The sequence below is a fragment of the Drosophila hydei genome, unplaced genomic scaffold, assembly GCF_003285905.1.
Source record: "Drosophila hydei strain 15085-1641.00,03,60 unplaced genomic scaffold, DhydRS2 tig00000063-arrow-pilon, whole genome shotgun sequence".
NCBI lineage: Eukaryota > Metazoa > Arthropoda > Insecta > Diptera > Drosophilidae > Drosophila > Drosophila hydei.
The window spans coordinates 8,638,949-8,652,751 of NW_022045657.1; the positions used below are offsets into that span (position 1 = coordinate 8,638,949).

Consider the following 13,803-nt stretch of genomic DNA (forward strand, 5'->3'; position numbering starts at 1 on the left):
GCATGTCAGCTAAAAAGTTACTATTTTTAAGAAATTCTTTTGAATTTTTAATTTTGCTTATAAAAATATATATTATTCTTTTTTACTTTTGATGGCTATCCTACTAAAAATCTTAAATAACTGAACCCTCAAATTTCTATTTTACCATATTTCTAAGATTAATAGCATGTTTTTTTCTTTGTTTTGTTCATTCCGATTTTGATATGATAATATGTCAATATATTATAAGCTGACTGCATTGAAGCGAAAGAAAAAAATAATATATATATAAATATTAAATGCCTCGAACTTAAACACTTCAAGAAAATTGTTTTTCATATACATATTTTTATAAAGAATTTAAAATATGACACTTCATATAATTTACGTTTTATATAAGATATTGGCATAATTTATGCTAGGAGCGATAAGCCAGAGTGCAGACTCAATGTCATTGTGGCCTTTAGTGCAGTGCTTTAAAGATGCACAGGTTACTTAGAAAAATGATTTTTGAATAAGAAAAAATTCTTGAAGCAGCAATTTTTAAAAATGTCTAAGCTTTTTCTTCTTTTTTCTTGAAGATCTAACAGATAGTTCATTTATTTTCTCCTTTTCAACCTATCAGCCTTTACTGCTATAATAGAGCGAATATCAAAAGCTTCTTTTAATAATTTTAATATTTATTTTATATTAATCATAAAATATTTAATGTTTCAAGTATGATTAGCGAATTTAGTTAAGAAATCGTTAGTCAAAATAGCTACACTCTTCTTCTTGTTCATCTTACATAGCTGATGAGCATTCGCTTTCTATTATCGAATATTCATTTAGCTAGTTTTGCACTTTCACCACTGTTCAAATGGTGCTGACTGCATTCATTGTTCCATTGCGCTTGTAATTCTGTCTGGGCTGGCTTTGTGCTCAGCCTCTGTAGCAGCTTCAGTTGGAGCTAGAGATCGGAGACGTCGTTGCCAGTTGCCAGTTGAGAGTTGTTCTTGTTGTTGGTGTTGTTGCCAGTGGTTGTCGCCGCCACAGTTTTTTTTGTTTTTCTTTAGTTTTTATTTTTATTTATTTTTTTTTTTTTGAGTCCCCATTGTCTGTGTGGGAAACTGGCGCGCTTGCCTTGTAAAAACTTCTGGTGAACAATGTATCCGCATCCACTGTCGTTTGAGTGCGCGCACAGTTTTCAATGCCAAATGGTTTATGCATCGGCATATTACCAATCATAAGCATGGCTCATAAGCATTTTGGACACAATGCGCAAACGCCACATAAATTCAGCAATGGCCAGCCAAGCGAGATATGCATATGCGGATTGTTTAACCTAGATATTGAGTCGCTGCATCTTTTTGGTGCCAATCATTATATTTTAACAGCTTGTTTGCTCGCTTGTTTTACAAATTGAAATCGCCTGTCCGGCGACCAGTGTCCGGCGTTCGCGTTGCCAATGTTACAATAAATTTAAATAAACACAAGCCTTTTTGCCGACGACTCGAATAGGGGATTTGGATGTGGTGCTCGTTGTAGCTGTAGCTGTGGCTGCAGCTGCGACTATGGCTGTGGCTGTGGCTGTAGCTGCGAACGTTGCAACGTTGCGATGGTGCCGTTTGCATCCTGGCCTAATCGCTGCGTTTAATTTACTTAAATTATACTAATGATCTTGAGCGCTCCTCGCGGCCAAGTCGCTTGGCCACAACTCTCAAGTCATTTGTTTTGGCTCGTTTGCAGGCGGCTCAATTGATTTGGCCAAAGCAGCCGCCAAAGCAGTCGCCGACGACGACGTTGTCCGAGTTGCTGCTGCTGCTGCTGCCGGGGCGAGTGCGAATACGAGTGTTGAAATTGAGGGCTAACAGCGACAGGAACGTTGTGCGAGTGTCGCTAGATATGGCCTGACATTTAGATGAAGTGTCTGTGAATCTGAGCCGGGTCTCTCTCAATGCCCAGCTCCAGCTGCGTTCTGCTCTTGCTAAATGTCGACCGTTGTCGTTGTCTTTACTATTTGCCGTTTGCCGTTCGCAGTTCGCCGTTCGCCTTTGCGGCCGGCCCATGTAATTCCATTCATAAACAAAACTTTAATTTTATTGCACATTCGAGTTGACACAGTCAGCAAGCAGTCCGCAGTCAGCACTGAGCAACATCTGCAAGCCTCTTTGGCTGTGTGAAGGCGTTGCCAAATGGGTGTGGGCATTTGGCCAGCACTTCGGTTGCCCATGCCAGTCGCTATGGGTACTCACAAACGATTATCATAGAGCTCAAAATGGCTCAATTAGTTCCCATAGACCGACCTGTTGGCGGCGTCTTCCCCAATGTTTATTGATTGGAATTGCATAGTTTTTGGCTCTGATCGAGCAACAAGTTGACAAACTCGTAAGAACTTTGCAATTTTCAGTAAAATCTTCTTCAATGTTGATGTGAGAATGAACCAGTCTAATCATCTGTTATCTTTATCATAAGTGTGAGCTTAGCTTAGATTGTAATACATACTATTAAATTCGATCAGAGCTTAAGTTATAGAGCCTTATATATATATTTGCTTTACCATCAACCAGTTATATGCTAATTTTATTGGCTAGTTTTACCAAAAAACAAACAAAATACGTCTTTGTTGTATTTAGATAAGTTTGACTATCAATTATATATAAATAAATAAATAATTTAACATCTACAGGTATAATTTCAATGAAAAATCAATACATAAATATATTAGTTAAATATTATATATATATAATAAAATGACAATTAAATGACTTTTTAATTGAATCGCTTTTCATTTTATTTAATTGCTTTAAATTTTTTCCACATTTAAATTCAATAAATTTGCAGCACCTTTGACCCAATGTATATATTTTTTTGCTACACAGACAATAAAATGAACAAATAAAAATAAATAAATACAAAAAAAAATGAGCCTGGGCCAACCAACTACGCCAGGCCATTTTCGCCATTGACACCCATGCGAACATTGTTAATTAATTAAAAAAGAAAAACTAATAGACGATTGCGTTGACAAGATAAAATGGCAAACGGTTGAAGCCAAGAGAACAACACACACACACACTCACGATATAGCCAAATGTAATAAATTGTGACAAAAAGTCAGCTAAAATATGTTGGCGAAGGCGTCAAGGTGTGACATTGACCCTCAATAAGTAGTCTGTGTGAGCTTTGTGTGTGTGCGTGTGTGTTAGTGTGACTGTGTGTGGCACAAATCTAAAAACGTTATCTCAACAGCAGCAGCAACAACAAGCAAACATTACAATTTAAAAGTGCATAAAAATGTTTATTGGCTGGGCGAAATCAAGTTCGCTTTAAGTTTGCCAAGCTACGACAATAAAATACACTGTGCAGCAAATGTTACGAAAATGCTAACAAAACATTTAATTTTCCCATATTTACATATGTTTAGCTGAGTATCTAAGCAAGTTTTATGTAAAATAAGAAAACATTAGAATATAAAAATGTCATTCCTAAATCTGATACTTGTAGTTCAGTGTTAAGAGACGGTCAGGGCCAAGCTTTAGCTTTGCTGCTGTTGTTGTTGCAAGTGGCAAGCCCGCAGCTGCAGCAGTAACTACAATAACAACAACAACAATATAGAACACAGCTGTGTCTAAGACAAGCTCGCAAAGCTAAATTATTATCAAGTTCTTTCTCATATTTTTCGCTTGGTACAAATTTGCGCTAAGCAATTATTGGCAATAGCAGAAATATTTTTGATTTGCAATTTTCTCACGGCCCAGAGAGCGAGTAAAAGCCTTTCACAAAAATTGAGCAGCCAATTGGTTTGTCAATGGCACAATTGAATCTTTCAAGCAGATTCACAATTAGCCAGCAGCCAGCAGCAGCGGCAACATACTGACAGCAACAACGACAACATTGGCGCATACAAATGGTGTTAAAGCCTGAGCGCAGAATGTAATTTGTTTTCACACAACATAATCAACATGATAACCCCGGCCAAAACGTCTTTAGATTGAGTCTAATGATGATAAACGCTTTTACTGTGAGGTAACTACAGACTTCTGACACCGACGCAGCAGACACAAACCATTGCAGCAACAGCCGAAGAGAGAGCGACCGACTGGCAACTGGCAACTGGCAACTGGCAACAGCCACAACGGCAATAGCAACAGCAACAGCAACAGCAACTGCTGCAACTGGCTGCATGGCCAATAATAAGTCAACATTCCAAGGCGTGTTAAGAGATGCTCGATTAAATGCCTCAATTGTGGCTCATATTGAACACCAAGGCGAGCGCGACCCAGCAACATCGACACCACACACCACCTGTCTGCAAAAAACGCTTGAAGAAGAAGCAGCAGCAGCAAATAGCACCGCCCCCACCAACGGTCAACTTTGTGCCCATTGCCCGTTGTCCGTTGTCCGTTGCACATTGCCAGTTGCCCGATGCCTGTTGCCCGTTGCCTGTTGCTTGTTGCCTGTTGCAAGTGTTGCATTGTTGTTATTGCTCGCAGTGCTTGCCTGACTTTTAGCACTGAGCAACAACAGCTCGCAATGGGCGAAATCGTTTAGTGTCGTACCTAACTAAGAAAACGTATTTTCAATATCGAAATTATTATTATTAGCTGACAGCAAATCGCAGTTTTCGACTGTTGCTGTTGCTGTAGTTGTTGTTGCGCGGCGTTGCCGGCGCATATTGTAATAAATGGACAGGCCTGTTATTGTATGCACTTTGTATATGATATGCGAGTACTAACCCAAAACTTAGCTCGAGCACACTGCAATAATAGAGTCTTGCCGACTGCTGAAACGCTTTGGAAATGAGGGAAATAATCAATTGTAGATGGAACTGAAGATATTCTGTTATAGAGTAATTCAATTATATTTAGATTCTTAACAAATGGGACTTAAATAGTTATGTAACTTTAAATGAATGTTCTAAGTCTTATATATATAAAAAAGATAATAAAGTAAGAGGGAAAGTTTCTCTCCTCTGGATGTTAAAGTTTTCAAATGAAGACGCAATTGCGTTTGTTCCAAAATATACTTTAAAGATATGTTACGAAATCACGAACTCAAAAAAGTAAAGCTGTAAATATATATAAATCTATGCTGGGCATAATTCTAAAAAATCATATCAAAGAAATAAAATAAACTGCAAATATGGAGAACCTCGAAACTAGCGTTTATTTGTTTGTTAATCTCAGACATATTAACGTATTATTATAATGTTAAATATTTTAGTAATAATTGAAAACCAGTTAAGCGCAATAAGGATTATTCAAGAAGCAATATAGTATTAACTGTTTCCAATTCTATATCCTTTTTTATAGACATTTGTAATATTTTGTAGTATGTTCAGGGCTTCATCGTGAGCCGTCCAAGAAGCAGAGCCAACCTCTGGCTTCATACATTTTTTTGTTTGGCTCGCCATCTGCGACTGCTGCTCGGTTTCTAAAGGTGAGAAACTGGCCATAGTGCTTGCGGGCAGCACTGCACCCCCCTAACACACATATTCACACACATACACACATACAAGAGCGCAATTATATGCCATTTAATAAATACAAGTATTTTCAATAAATATGAGCATTTCTATCGAAAATTTATGCGCGAATAAGCAGGTGTTTACTAGTGACGAGTCAAACGCTGCCCGACAGCAATGGATAACACACAAATGCCGAGCTGGTTGCCCAGAGTAGCAACGATGTGGGGCTGGTGGCGGTAGTGGTACTCATCAGCATTGTGGCAATGGCTATGGGCTGTGGGTTTCTGGTTGTGGACTATGGGCCATGGCTAAATGGCAATCCGTTACAGTTGTCGATCAGCTAACAAGATAATTGTACAAATACAAACACAACAATGAGGCACAACAACCAGAGCTGTGATAAGCAACACGTTACCCAGTATCAAATTACAGATCTTCCAATTAACTGACCAATAAGCGGCAATGCTTTTAATTTGATAATAGTGCAAACTCACGCCCAGCAGACAGCAACGAACTGTTGCCCAGTTAGCCAGCAACTTGTTCCCAACAACAACAATAACAACAAGCACAACAACAACACGCAATGTAGCTGCAACACGGACGCAAACAAAAACAATAGACGCATTTGTAAGACGCCCCAACGGGGGGCTAATAAACTCAAAGCAGAACAATTGTTGGCATTTTTGACAGCAATATTATTTAGAATAGACTTCTATATATTTAGACTAACAATAAATTGAGGCAAACAATAAATTGAGGCAACATCATTTTACCAAGAAATCGTTCCCAACAAAAATAACTATGAAATGCTCAAATATAATTTTGTTAGTGTTTCGGAGCGAAGTTAAATAAAATTCGAAATAGTTAAAAAAGTTTAAGGTAAAATATAAAAAATATATTAGATTTATTATGCAAGTAACTTTTGGTCAAATGTTGAATCTGACCATATGAAAAGGAATATTAAACAATCAGAGAAAGAATTTAAATAATATAAATATTTGAATATTAAAAAATAAATATAAATTCAACCATTTAAACAAAAAAACTAAAAAATATATAAAATAAAATAATAAAGGAGTACAAAAAAAATAAAATAATTTGAGAAAAAAAATCACTTTTTTCCTATTATAAAAAAATAATGTGTATTCCGTTAAGTTTATTATAAATCACAAATTTCAAGTGCTAAAATCATTTCATATCCTGACATAAACTAGGCTCTGTTTATGGGTTCACGGTATTGCCCAGTCCTGCTTGAGACGTTGTTATGGGGAATAAATCGATAGACTCTAAGCAAAGCGGCTATCTTAGCTACGAGTTTGTAAAGCATCTCGGTGAACCACTTACCAAATAATATTTAATAAGAAGTTATTGAAAAGCTGGTATGTGCATTAAGTACTTAAATATGAGCTAGGCACAAGCACTTAGCATCAATCAAACACTAAACAAGAGTTTAGAACGGCAGCAGCTGAGTTGCCAGTTGACATATGAGCAACAGGCAGCAGGAGCAACCGCTGCAGCAACAGCAACAGCAACAGTTGAAAAAGCCGAAAGAAGAAAGAATATTTTGCCGCCACACCAAGAGAAGCGGCTACTACACAGGAACTGGGAATCGGTAACCGGGCCGCCGGCTGACTAACAAGCAGAGCTTTAGGAACAGAAAGAGCAATAGCAGCAGCAAAAGCAGCAGCAGCAGAACCAGAACCTCAAGCATTCAGAATTATGTAACACGGCATTTGCAAGTCAAGACTGTGGGATGTCACTGTTTGGATAGACAGGCGGGACAGCTGAGCAAAGTCGCCGCCGCTGCCGCCGCCGTCGTCGTTGAACTTAATCTGCGAGCATGATTGTGCACTATTTGTAGAGTGGACGAGCAAGTGTGCGCGTTGTCCTGGCAAGGTTGTTATGGACGCACCACTGTTTGTTTGTGCATGTAAACATGCCGGGCGATGCGCCAAACAAAAAAAAAAAATAGAAAAAGAATTTCCACTTCGAACTCCAATTGCAGTTGACACGGCTGACAATGATCTCTAGACGCGACAAATTGCTGCAGCAGCCTTGGGAGCAGCTGCGCTATGCACAGCATCGCGAGAAAGTGATGTCCGCACGGCCAGCAATTGATACCAAGTTGCCGCGCCAGCACGATCATGTGCAGCGCAAGTGGAAGAAGCAGCAGAACGAACGGGAGCGCCAGCAGCAAATCGAACGCGAAAATCTGCGTCTGCTGCAGAAGCTGGGCGACATCATGCGCAGCAAGCGCATGGACAATTTATGGCTGGAACCGAGGCCCAAGTACAACCGTGCTCATAATTAACTCTAAATATTCTTTACAATCATTTTCTACGATTTCCCATAGTTTTTTGAACCGGGAGAAGATGTTTCAGACGCGTCCTTACTCCAGCCTGCCACAGATTGTGACCATTTACGGCGCTCAACCTCCCGGGCCACTGCTCTATGGCATGATGTCCAAGCCAACTGTTGTGGGCCGCTGTCCCACCTGCAATGGTAATCCCGAGCGCACACAGGTGGGCGCCCTCACGCAAATCCTCGAGCCGCAGGCCACAGCAGCAGCCGGAGCTGCAACAGCGCTGCTATCAATGCGGCGGCATCAGGAGCATGGATCAAAATCTCTTCGACGACTACTCTTTTGATTATGAATAACAATTACGCAAACAAATAAAAAGTAGCTACAGATTTATTAAGCAAACGACTCGCACATATTCACGCCTTTGGTATGTTGGGCGGTAACGTGGCAAAGGTGAGAAAGCCCGTGTGACCAGGCAGCACTTGGGGACAACTAGATGTTAGATACTTTTTCAGCTCCTTGGGTTCCTTCGCTTTGCTATCATCTATCGAATTCGCCTCGCTGCTTTTAGGCATCTTGAGAAACTCCAAATCGATGACAGGCAATGAACGGGTTTTAATCACACTCTCCTGCTGCAGCACCTCCATAGAACAGATTTCAGTGAAGCCCAGTTTGATGAGACCATTAATACAACGCTGCGATTGCTCTATGCATGGGGAGAACGAGCAAAAGCGACCACCTGAAATTGATGATATTTCAAATGATTACACAAAAATACCAATTTTTCCTGGAAATACAAGAAACCTATATTTAAATCTTTATCAAATCCAAATTCGATAATAATTTCTTGCTTCTTGATGTTTTCCCAGAGATATTCCTCTTTATGCAATCTTTATGAATTTCATCATTTCTTCTCTATATTCTGAAATTCTACACCCAGGACATTATCATATATATATAGATATATATAGATATATATATATATATATATATATATATACATATATATTTATCGAATCGAAACCCACATTCTTATACCAATCGCAGCTGCAATGTTGCAACGCGCATTTGGTTTCACTAATGAGTGACAAAGCTGCCCAGCGGGCTGCCTGACCACGTCAACTGCCAAAAGCGGGCGCATTCAATGTCAAACACAATGAAATGGCTAAGACAGACATACAGACAGAGAGTAAGAGAGACAACTGACTGACCAAGCTAGCCAGGGTCTTGATTGCTGCAGCTGCTGTCGGCTGCCGCGCCAAAGGGCGCTGACAACTTGTTGTCATGCGCTGACTGGGCAGTCGCGTTTCACTTACCCGACAACTTCAACGCCTTGAATGCATGTGGCACTGCCAAATCTGGCGCGGGCAGATCCAAAAAGACCGCATCGGCCACACCATCCAACTCGCTAGTGAAGCCCAAATTGCACACATCTCGATGATAGACCGTTACAAAGTCGCCGAGACCATGCCGCTTAAATTCATCGCGCGCCTGATCCGCTCGCGCCTCATGAAAGTCGAAGGTGTGCAGGTGACCCGTTGGTTTCAGAGCACGCAGAAAATAATGTGACAAGGAACCGGAACCGGTGCCAGACTCAACGACCACTGCGCCAGGGCGTACTTCCAGCTGATGCAGTATCATGCTTATGTCCGGCGTATATATAATTTGTGTGCGATGCGGCAACGTTTGCGTCCACAGCTCGGGATTTGGCTGCAATACATACGCCCAACCTTTGGACAGTTCCACCCGACTTCCATACTCCACACCAATAATACCTAGCGGTGTTAAACAATTAAATAAATTAAACATCAAGTTATTGCAGATCCAGGTTGCTTACTTTGCACTTTTAGTGAGCCGTAGGGAGTCTGGAAGATGTGCGCTATGGTTTCGCCTTTCTTGTTTACTATTGTCGGCACCGCTTCTATGGCGTGCATGGAGTTCACGCTCAGATAGAGAATGACAATGTCGCCTTGCTCTATGTGTGTTTTGGGCTTCAGAAAACTCATTATTATGGTTGATATTATTATGGTTGATCGTTGTTATTGCCGGTTATTAGCGAGGAGAGAGACGCGTGGGCCAGCTTAGACCGCTAGCGCCAATATTAATACCAAATTGTGTGACCAACATAATTATAAAAAAAAAATACTACAATTAAATGCGTTTCCTTAATTTCAAATTACCCAAAATTCGTTACTCAATATATACATAAAAATATGGAATTATTTACATAATCAATAATAATTAAAATGTTTGATTATTGCTTTGCTGACCAGTTGCATCAAAAATGTAACCAGTTTTTAAAGAGTGTGTAAAAAATACTAACAAATTTTTTAAGTCACTTACCAGCACCTTTTTTGTGTGACGAGCAGCCCACTTCACGTTGATTTGCTTCTTCTTTCCCTCTTTTGGTTTTTTACTACAAGTATGTAAAGCTTGCTTTCTGTGAATTTGTCAAATAATCTGTGGACATCCGCAAAACGGCTAATAAATTTTTATTAATTGCTATACACGATGATTGACAAATATTTACTCTATAACATTACTACTTACTTATATAAATTTCATTGTTTTTTCCATCCAATTTTATGCTCTATTGGAACCTATCTCCGATGACTTCTGAATCAATTCGCACCAAAAACTGGCAATTAAAACAAAAGCAGCCGCAACATGGTCCAGCGCTTGACTTTGAGGAGACGCCTGTCGTACAACACCAGATCCAACAGGAGGCGCATGTAAGTGATAAACGAACAATTTGTTTCTTTTTTGTTGTAATCTAATAAGACGCTTGTTTACAGAGTGCGCACTCCCGGCGGCCGTCTGGTCTACCAGTACGTGAAGAAGAACAAGACCGTGCCTCGCTGCGGTCAATGCAAGGAGAAGCTTAAGGGTATCACCCCATCCCGACCAAGCGAGCGTCCACGCCTCTCCAAGCGCCACAAGACCGTGTCCCGTACATACGGTGGCGTCTTGTGCCATGGCTGCCTACGTGAGCGTATTGTGCGCGCCTTCCTCATTGAGGAGCAGAAGATTGTCAAGGCACTGAAGAGCCAGCGCGAGGCGCTCGTCAAGCCCGTCAAGAAGGTCGAGAAGAAGACCACCAAGGCGGCACCTACCAAGAAGACCGCTGGTAAAACCGGTGGCAAATCCGCTGTCAAAACTGCATCCAAGAAACCCGCACCCAAGGGTGGCATTAAGTCCAAGAAGTAAATATGCTTAGGATTTTCATTGAGTTAAGAATTGGACGAGGAAGCATTTTGTAATAAAGAAAATACAAGTTGGAAAAATTTTAAATTTTTATTTTTGGCTAATTGATTGGATTGCGGTTCGGAAACAAGTTAAATTATCAGCTGTTCGAACTTTGGAAAATTAATGAAAGTTGCCATTCACATTCTTTGCTTACAAGCATGTGCAACTGCAATTCTGTATATTTGAAAATGGCTGTAGACCACGCAACTGAAAAATTGTAAAAGTTTTTTTTCTTGTGCAAGGGTTTGTGTCCAAACTAAGCAAACAGCTGTTTAGCTACTTCTTCACATTGACATTCAGATTTCATGCAAACAATTCAATGCGGTTTCTGACTTAGAAATTGTTGTCATAATTAATTTATGATGCCACAGCAAACGGTCGTCAGCAAGGTGAACGAATCGTACGTACATAATAAATTATTGACTTAGTTGTCACATCACATATTAAATTTTTCAGAACAATAAGAGTGCCATTTGATACGCCGGAGCATGCAAAGATAGCCTTCCGGGTATTGAGTGTCGACCAGGAACCCCGCCGAAACTTTGTGCAGAAATCACTAAGCCTAGAGGACGATGTGCTTGTAGTGCACTTTATTGCCGATCAAGTAAAGAATTTACGCACTGCTATAACATCGTTCTTTGAGTGCCTGCTATTGTGCCAGGATACCATTAAACTGTTTGGCGAGCAGCCCCAATCGCAGCTGAATAACAATGCCGGAACACAGTCCAGCGCCGACTCCACATAGAGCAATCTATGGTTTTGCTTTTTATATACTTTTTACTGTGCTATTCTTTGTTTATGTGGCATGGGCTTTTCTGCCCGTGGAACTGGGCCTACACTCCTATTTACCGGACAAATACTTTGCAGTATTCGTACCGGTATTGGTTATGGTTTGTGCGTTCTTTGCCGTCATCATCTATCCGGCCATTAACCTTTCATTGACTCCCGATATCGATTCAATTGCCTCGGTTGTGGATCTTAATCTGGTGCTGCCCAAAGGCGCGAAGTTCACCTCCTGGTCACAGTTACAAAGTAAACGCTCTGAAGCTACGCCGAAGCGGAATCCATCACCAGCAGAAAACCTGTGCAATCTGTGCAAAACAGAGCACGTGGCAAAGACTCGCTCACCCATATCTCCACTTCGATTTCTAGACTTACAAGAAGTAAACGCCACATATTACAACTAACAAATTAGTTTTTAATCTTAATTTCTTCATTTGCGACGCACTGTCGTCCAACCTTCCTCTGGCTCCACAAACTGTTCTGCTTGCTGTTTGCGTGTCTGGGAGCGGGTTACACGTCCACTACTTGTAGCGGCCTCGTCTTCATCGCTATCACCATCATTCATGGGATCGTCGGTATTTTCATCTTCCATGTCGTCATCCTCATCAGACGATGAATCACCGTCTATGGGTGTGTATGTTATTTTGACATCGGGACGCAACCAAACCTTCCCTTGCGGCAATTTGCTGAGCTCAAGTTCAATCTGTGGGTATTGCGAGGCTGCTGCCATTTGCTTGTAACGCAACAGGTTGCGGCATATCTCAGGTATGGACTGATCGTCGCAAAGTGTGTTGAATTCCTGATCCATCAGCTCTTCTATCACCTCCTGCAGTTCGCCCTGCGTTATGTTCTCGTTGCCCACACAGTATTCATATGTGTAGTCCATTATTTGTATGGCGACCTGCGAAATTGTTAGGTTACATTTTTTATATAGAATGAAATAAAATGTTTAAATACCTGCTGGCCATTTCGTCCGCCCATGCCATGTTCGACAGCTAAGCGGAGATTTTGCCAATTGTTGAATATCTTTTCAACAATAGAGCGAAAATTTCGATGGAAATCGGTTTGTGCCATAGCGTGCAATGCCAGTGCTGCACAATTGTGAATGCTTCCTTGCCATTCGCTTGTAAACACATTTGCTGACAGCTGAACGTTTGTTTACATGTCGACGCGCGAAAGTATGTCGGACAGCGAAAATGTGGAGCAAGCTCTAAATGAGCATGACATGATCACTGAAGCTGTCTTAGCGGATGCCTATGAAGAAGATGGCGATGACGAGGATGCGGAACCAATAACCGCACAAAAAGTGAGTTCGCTCTTCCTTATGAGTGTCTGCTTTCATGCTTTTCTTGAATATTTTTACTAAGGTGCTGGAAATCTTGGAAACCGCTTGGACAAATGAAATGTGTGCACCAGAATTATTACAGCACCAGTCAGATATGCTGGAACTGATGATGTCGCAGGTGGCACACATGGAAGAGCAAATGAAGGATCTAGACAAGAATGACTTTCGCTTTGTGGTGCATCAGATGGAATTGGAACGCATACGTTATATCATGGCCAGCTATTTGCGCTGTCGTTTGCAAAAAATCGAGGCCTTCACCCAGCATATCATTAATCAGGATGCAACGTATGATGTGGCTGACAAGCGACTTTCACCCGAAGAGTCAAAATATGCACAGGAGTTCGCGACAAATGTGGATGAATACTTCAATAAAGTCGCCACACGATATATGCCCAATCAGCAGCGTGGAGAGGCTGAGCAACGAGTTGTGGCCCCAAATCTTATGAGTCATGTATTTCTAAAGGCCAATGTGGCAGGTGCGTTAAGCGATTTTTATGTTATACATTTTTTATTTACAACAAAATTATTTGTATTTAGTGTCCGGTGTTATAGTCGGCGTCGATGATGAGGAGGTGGATCTTACGCCAGGGTCACAGCACATTATACCCTATCAACTGGTGTCAGATCTAATACAGAGAAATCAAGCGAAACTTATATAAATTTCCTAAAAAATACACATTAAATTTAAAATTACAATTA

At 40.7% G+C, this 13,803-nt stretch overlaps 7 protein-coding genes across 7 annotated transcripts; 5 read left to right on the forward strand and 2 right to left on the reverse strand.

Moving 5' to 3' along the window:
- Positions 1 to 7,448: 7,448 nt before the first annotated feature.
- LOC111595180 lies at positions 7,449 to 8,086 on the forward strand. The gene is given in 3 exon segments (XM_023308759.2): positions 7,449 to 7,717; positions 7,782 to 7,949; positions 7,951 to 8,086. Coding segments are annotated over 3 exon segments (573 nt in total).
- Positions 8,087 to 8,102: 16 nt separating this feature from the next.
- On the reverse strand, positions 8,103 to 9,918 carry LOC111595181 (tRNA (adenine(58)-N(1))-methyltransferase catalytic subunit TRMT61A). The gene is made up of 3 exons (XM_030222878.1): positions 9,568 to 9,918; positions 9,047 to 9,505; positions 8,103 to 8,469 (listed from the first exon to the last, which is right to left on the reverse strand). Exons 1-3 carry the CDS (start codon positions 9,734 to 9,736, stop codon positions 8,147 to 8,149), a joined length of 951 nt encoding a protein of 316 aa, XP_030078738.1. The 5' UTR covers positions 9,737 to 9,918; the 3' UTR covers positions 8,103 to 8,146.
- A 155-nt stretch (positions 9,919 to 10,073) lies between these two features.
- LOC111595166 (60S ribosomal protein L34) lies at positions 10,074 to 11,021 on the forward strand. Its single transcript, XM_023308746.2, has 3 exons — positions 10,074 to 10,152; positions 10,391 to 10,462; positions 10,526 to 11,021. The coding sequence occupies exons 2-3, from the start codon at positions 10,398 to 10,400 to the stop codon at positions 10,935 to 10,937; spliced, it is 477 nt and encodes a 158-aa protein (XP_023164514.1). The 5' UTR covers positions 10,074 to 10,152; positions 10,391 to 10,397; the 3' UTR covers positions 10,938 to 11,021.
- A 225-nt stretch (positions 11,022 to 11,246) lies between these two features.
- LOC111595159 lies at positions 11,247 to 11,738 on the forward strand. The gene is made up of 2 exons (XM_023308740.2): positions 11,247 to 11,376; positions 11,433 to 11,738. Exons 1-2 carry the CDS (start codon positions 11,336 to 11,338, stop codon positions 11,719 to 11,721), a joined length of 330 nt encoding a protein of 109 aa, XP_023164508.2. The 5' UTR covers positions 11,247 to 11,335; the 3' UTR covers positions 11,722 to 11,738.
- LOC111595158 (phosphatidylinositol N-acetylglucosaminyltransferase subunit P) lies at positions 11,672 to 12,178 on the forward strand. The gene has a single exon (XM_023308739.2). The coding sequence runs from the start codon at positions 11,687 to 11,689 to the stop codon at positions 12,161 to 12,163; it is 477 nt and encodes a 158-aa protein (XP_023164507.1). The 5' UTR covers positions 11,672 to 11,686; the 3' UTR covers positions 12,164 to 12,178.
- LOC111595157 lies at positions 12,154 to 12,881 on the reverse strand. Its single transcript, XM_023308738.1, has 2 exons — positions 12,717 to 12,881; positions 12,154 to 12,660 (listed from the first exon to the last, which is right to left on the reverse strand). The coding sequence occupies exons 1-2, from the start codon at positions 12,831 to 12,833 to the stop codon at positions 12,190 to 12,192; spliced, it is 588 nt and encodes a 195-aa protein (XP_023164506.1). The 5' UTR covers positions 12,834 to 12,881; the 3' UTR covers positions 12,154 to 12,189.
- Positions 12,882 to 12,906: 25 nt separating this feature from the next.
- LOC111595156 (DNA replication complex GINS protein SLD5) lies at positions 12,907 to 13,776 on the forward strand. The gene is made up of 3 exons (XM_023308737.2): positions 12,907 to 13,065; positions 13,127 to 13,580; positions 13,642 to 13,776. Exons 1-3 carry the CDS (start codon positions 12,922 to 12,924, stop codon positions 13,761 to 13,763), a joined length of 720 nt encoding a protein of 239 aa, XP_023164505.1. The 5' UTR covers positions 12,907 to 12,921; the 3' UTR covers positions 13,764 to 13,776.
- The last annotated feature ends 27 nt before the right edge of the window (positions 13,777 to 13,803 follow it).

Excerpts from the sequence above, each read along its gene's own strand:
- LOC111595181 (XM_030222878.1), bottom strand. The coding sequence starts at position 9,736 with ATGAGTTTTCTGAAGCCCAAAACACACATAGAGCAAGGCGACATTGTC. Across the intron at positions 9,506-9,567 it reads CGGCTCACTAAAAGTGCAAA|GTATTATTGGTGTGGAGTAT; the intron begins GTAAGCAACCTG and ends TAACACCGCTAG. Across the intron at positions 8,470-9,046 it reads CAAGGCGTTGAAGTTGTCGG|GTGGTCGCTTTTGCTCGTTC; the intron begins GTAAGTGAAACG and ends CATCAATTTCAG.
- LOC111595166 (XM_023308746.2), top strand. The coding sequence starts at position 10,398 with ATGGTCCAGCGCTTGACTTTGAGGAGACGCCTGTCGTACAACACCAGA. Across the intron at positions 10,463-10,525 it reads AGATCCAACAGGAGGCGCAT|AGTGCGCACTCCCGGCGGCC; the intron begins GTAAGTGATAAA and ends GCTTGTTTACAG.
- LOC111595159 (XM_023308740.2), top strand. The coding sequence starts at position 11,336 with ATGATGCCACAGCAAACGGTCGTCAGCAAGGTGAACGAATC. Across the intron at positions 11,377-11,432 it reads GTCAGCAAGGTGAACGAATC|AACAATAAGAGTGCCATTTG; the intron begins GTACGTACATAA and ends TAAATTTTTCAG.
- LOC111595158 (XM_023308739.2), top strand. The coding sequence starts at position 11,687 with ATGCCGGAACACAGTCCAGCGCCGACTCCACATAGAGCAATCTATGGT.
- LOC111595157 (XM_023308738.1), bottom strand. The coding sequence starts at position 12,833 with ATGGCACAAACCGATTTCCATCGAAATTTTCGCTCTATTGTTGAAAAG. Across the intron at positions 12,661-12,716 it reads GCGGACGAAATGGCCAGCAG|GTCGCCATACAAATAATGGA; the intron begins GTATTTAAACAT and ends ACAATTTCGCAG.
- LOC111595156 (XM_023308737.2), top strand. The coding sequence starts at position 12,922 with ATGTCGACGCGCGAAAGTATGTCGGACAGCGAAAATGTGGAGCAAGCT. Across the intron at positions 13,066-13,126 it reads AACCAATAACCGCACAAAAA|GTGCTGGAAATCTTGGAAAC; the intron begins GTGAGTTCGCTC and ends ATTTTTACTAAG. Across the intron at positions 13,581-13,641 it reads TCTAAAGGCCAATGTGGCAG|TGTCCGGTGTTATAGTCGGC; the intron begins GTGCGTTAAGCG and ends ATTTGTATTTAG.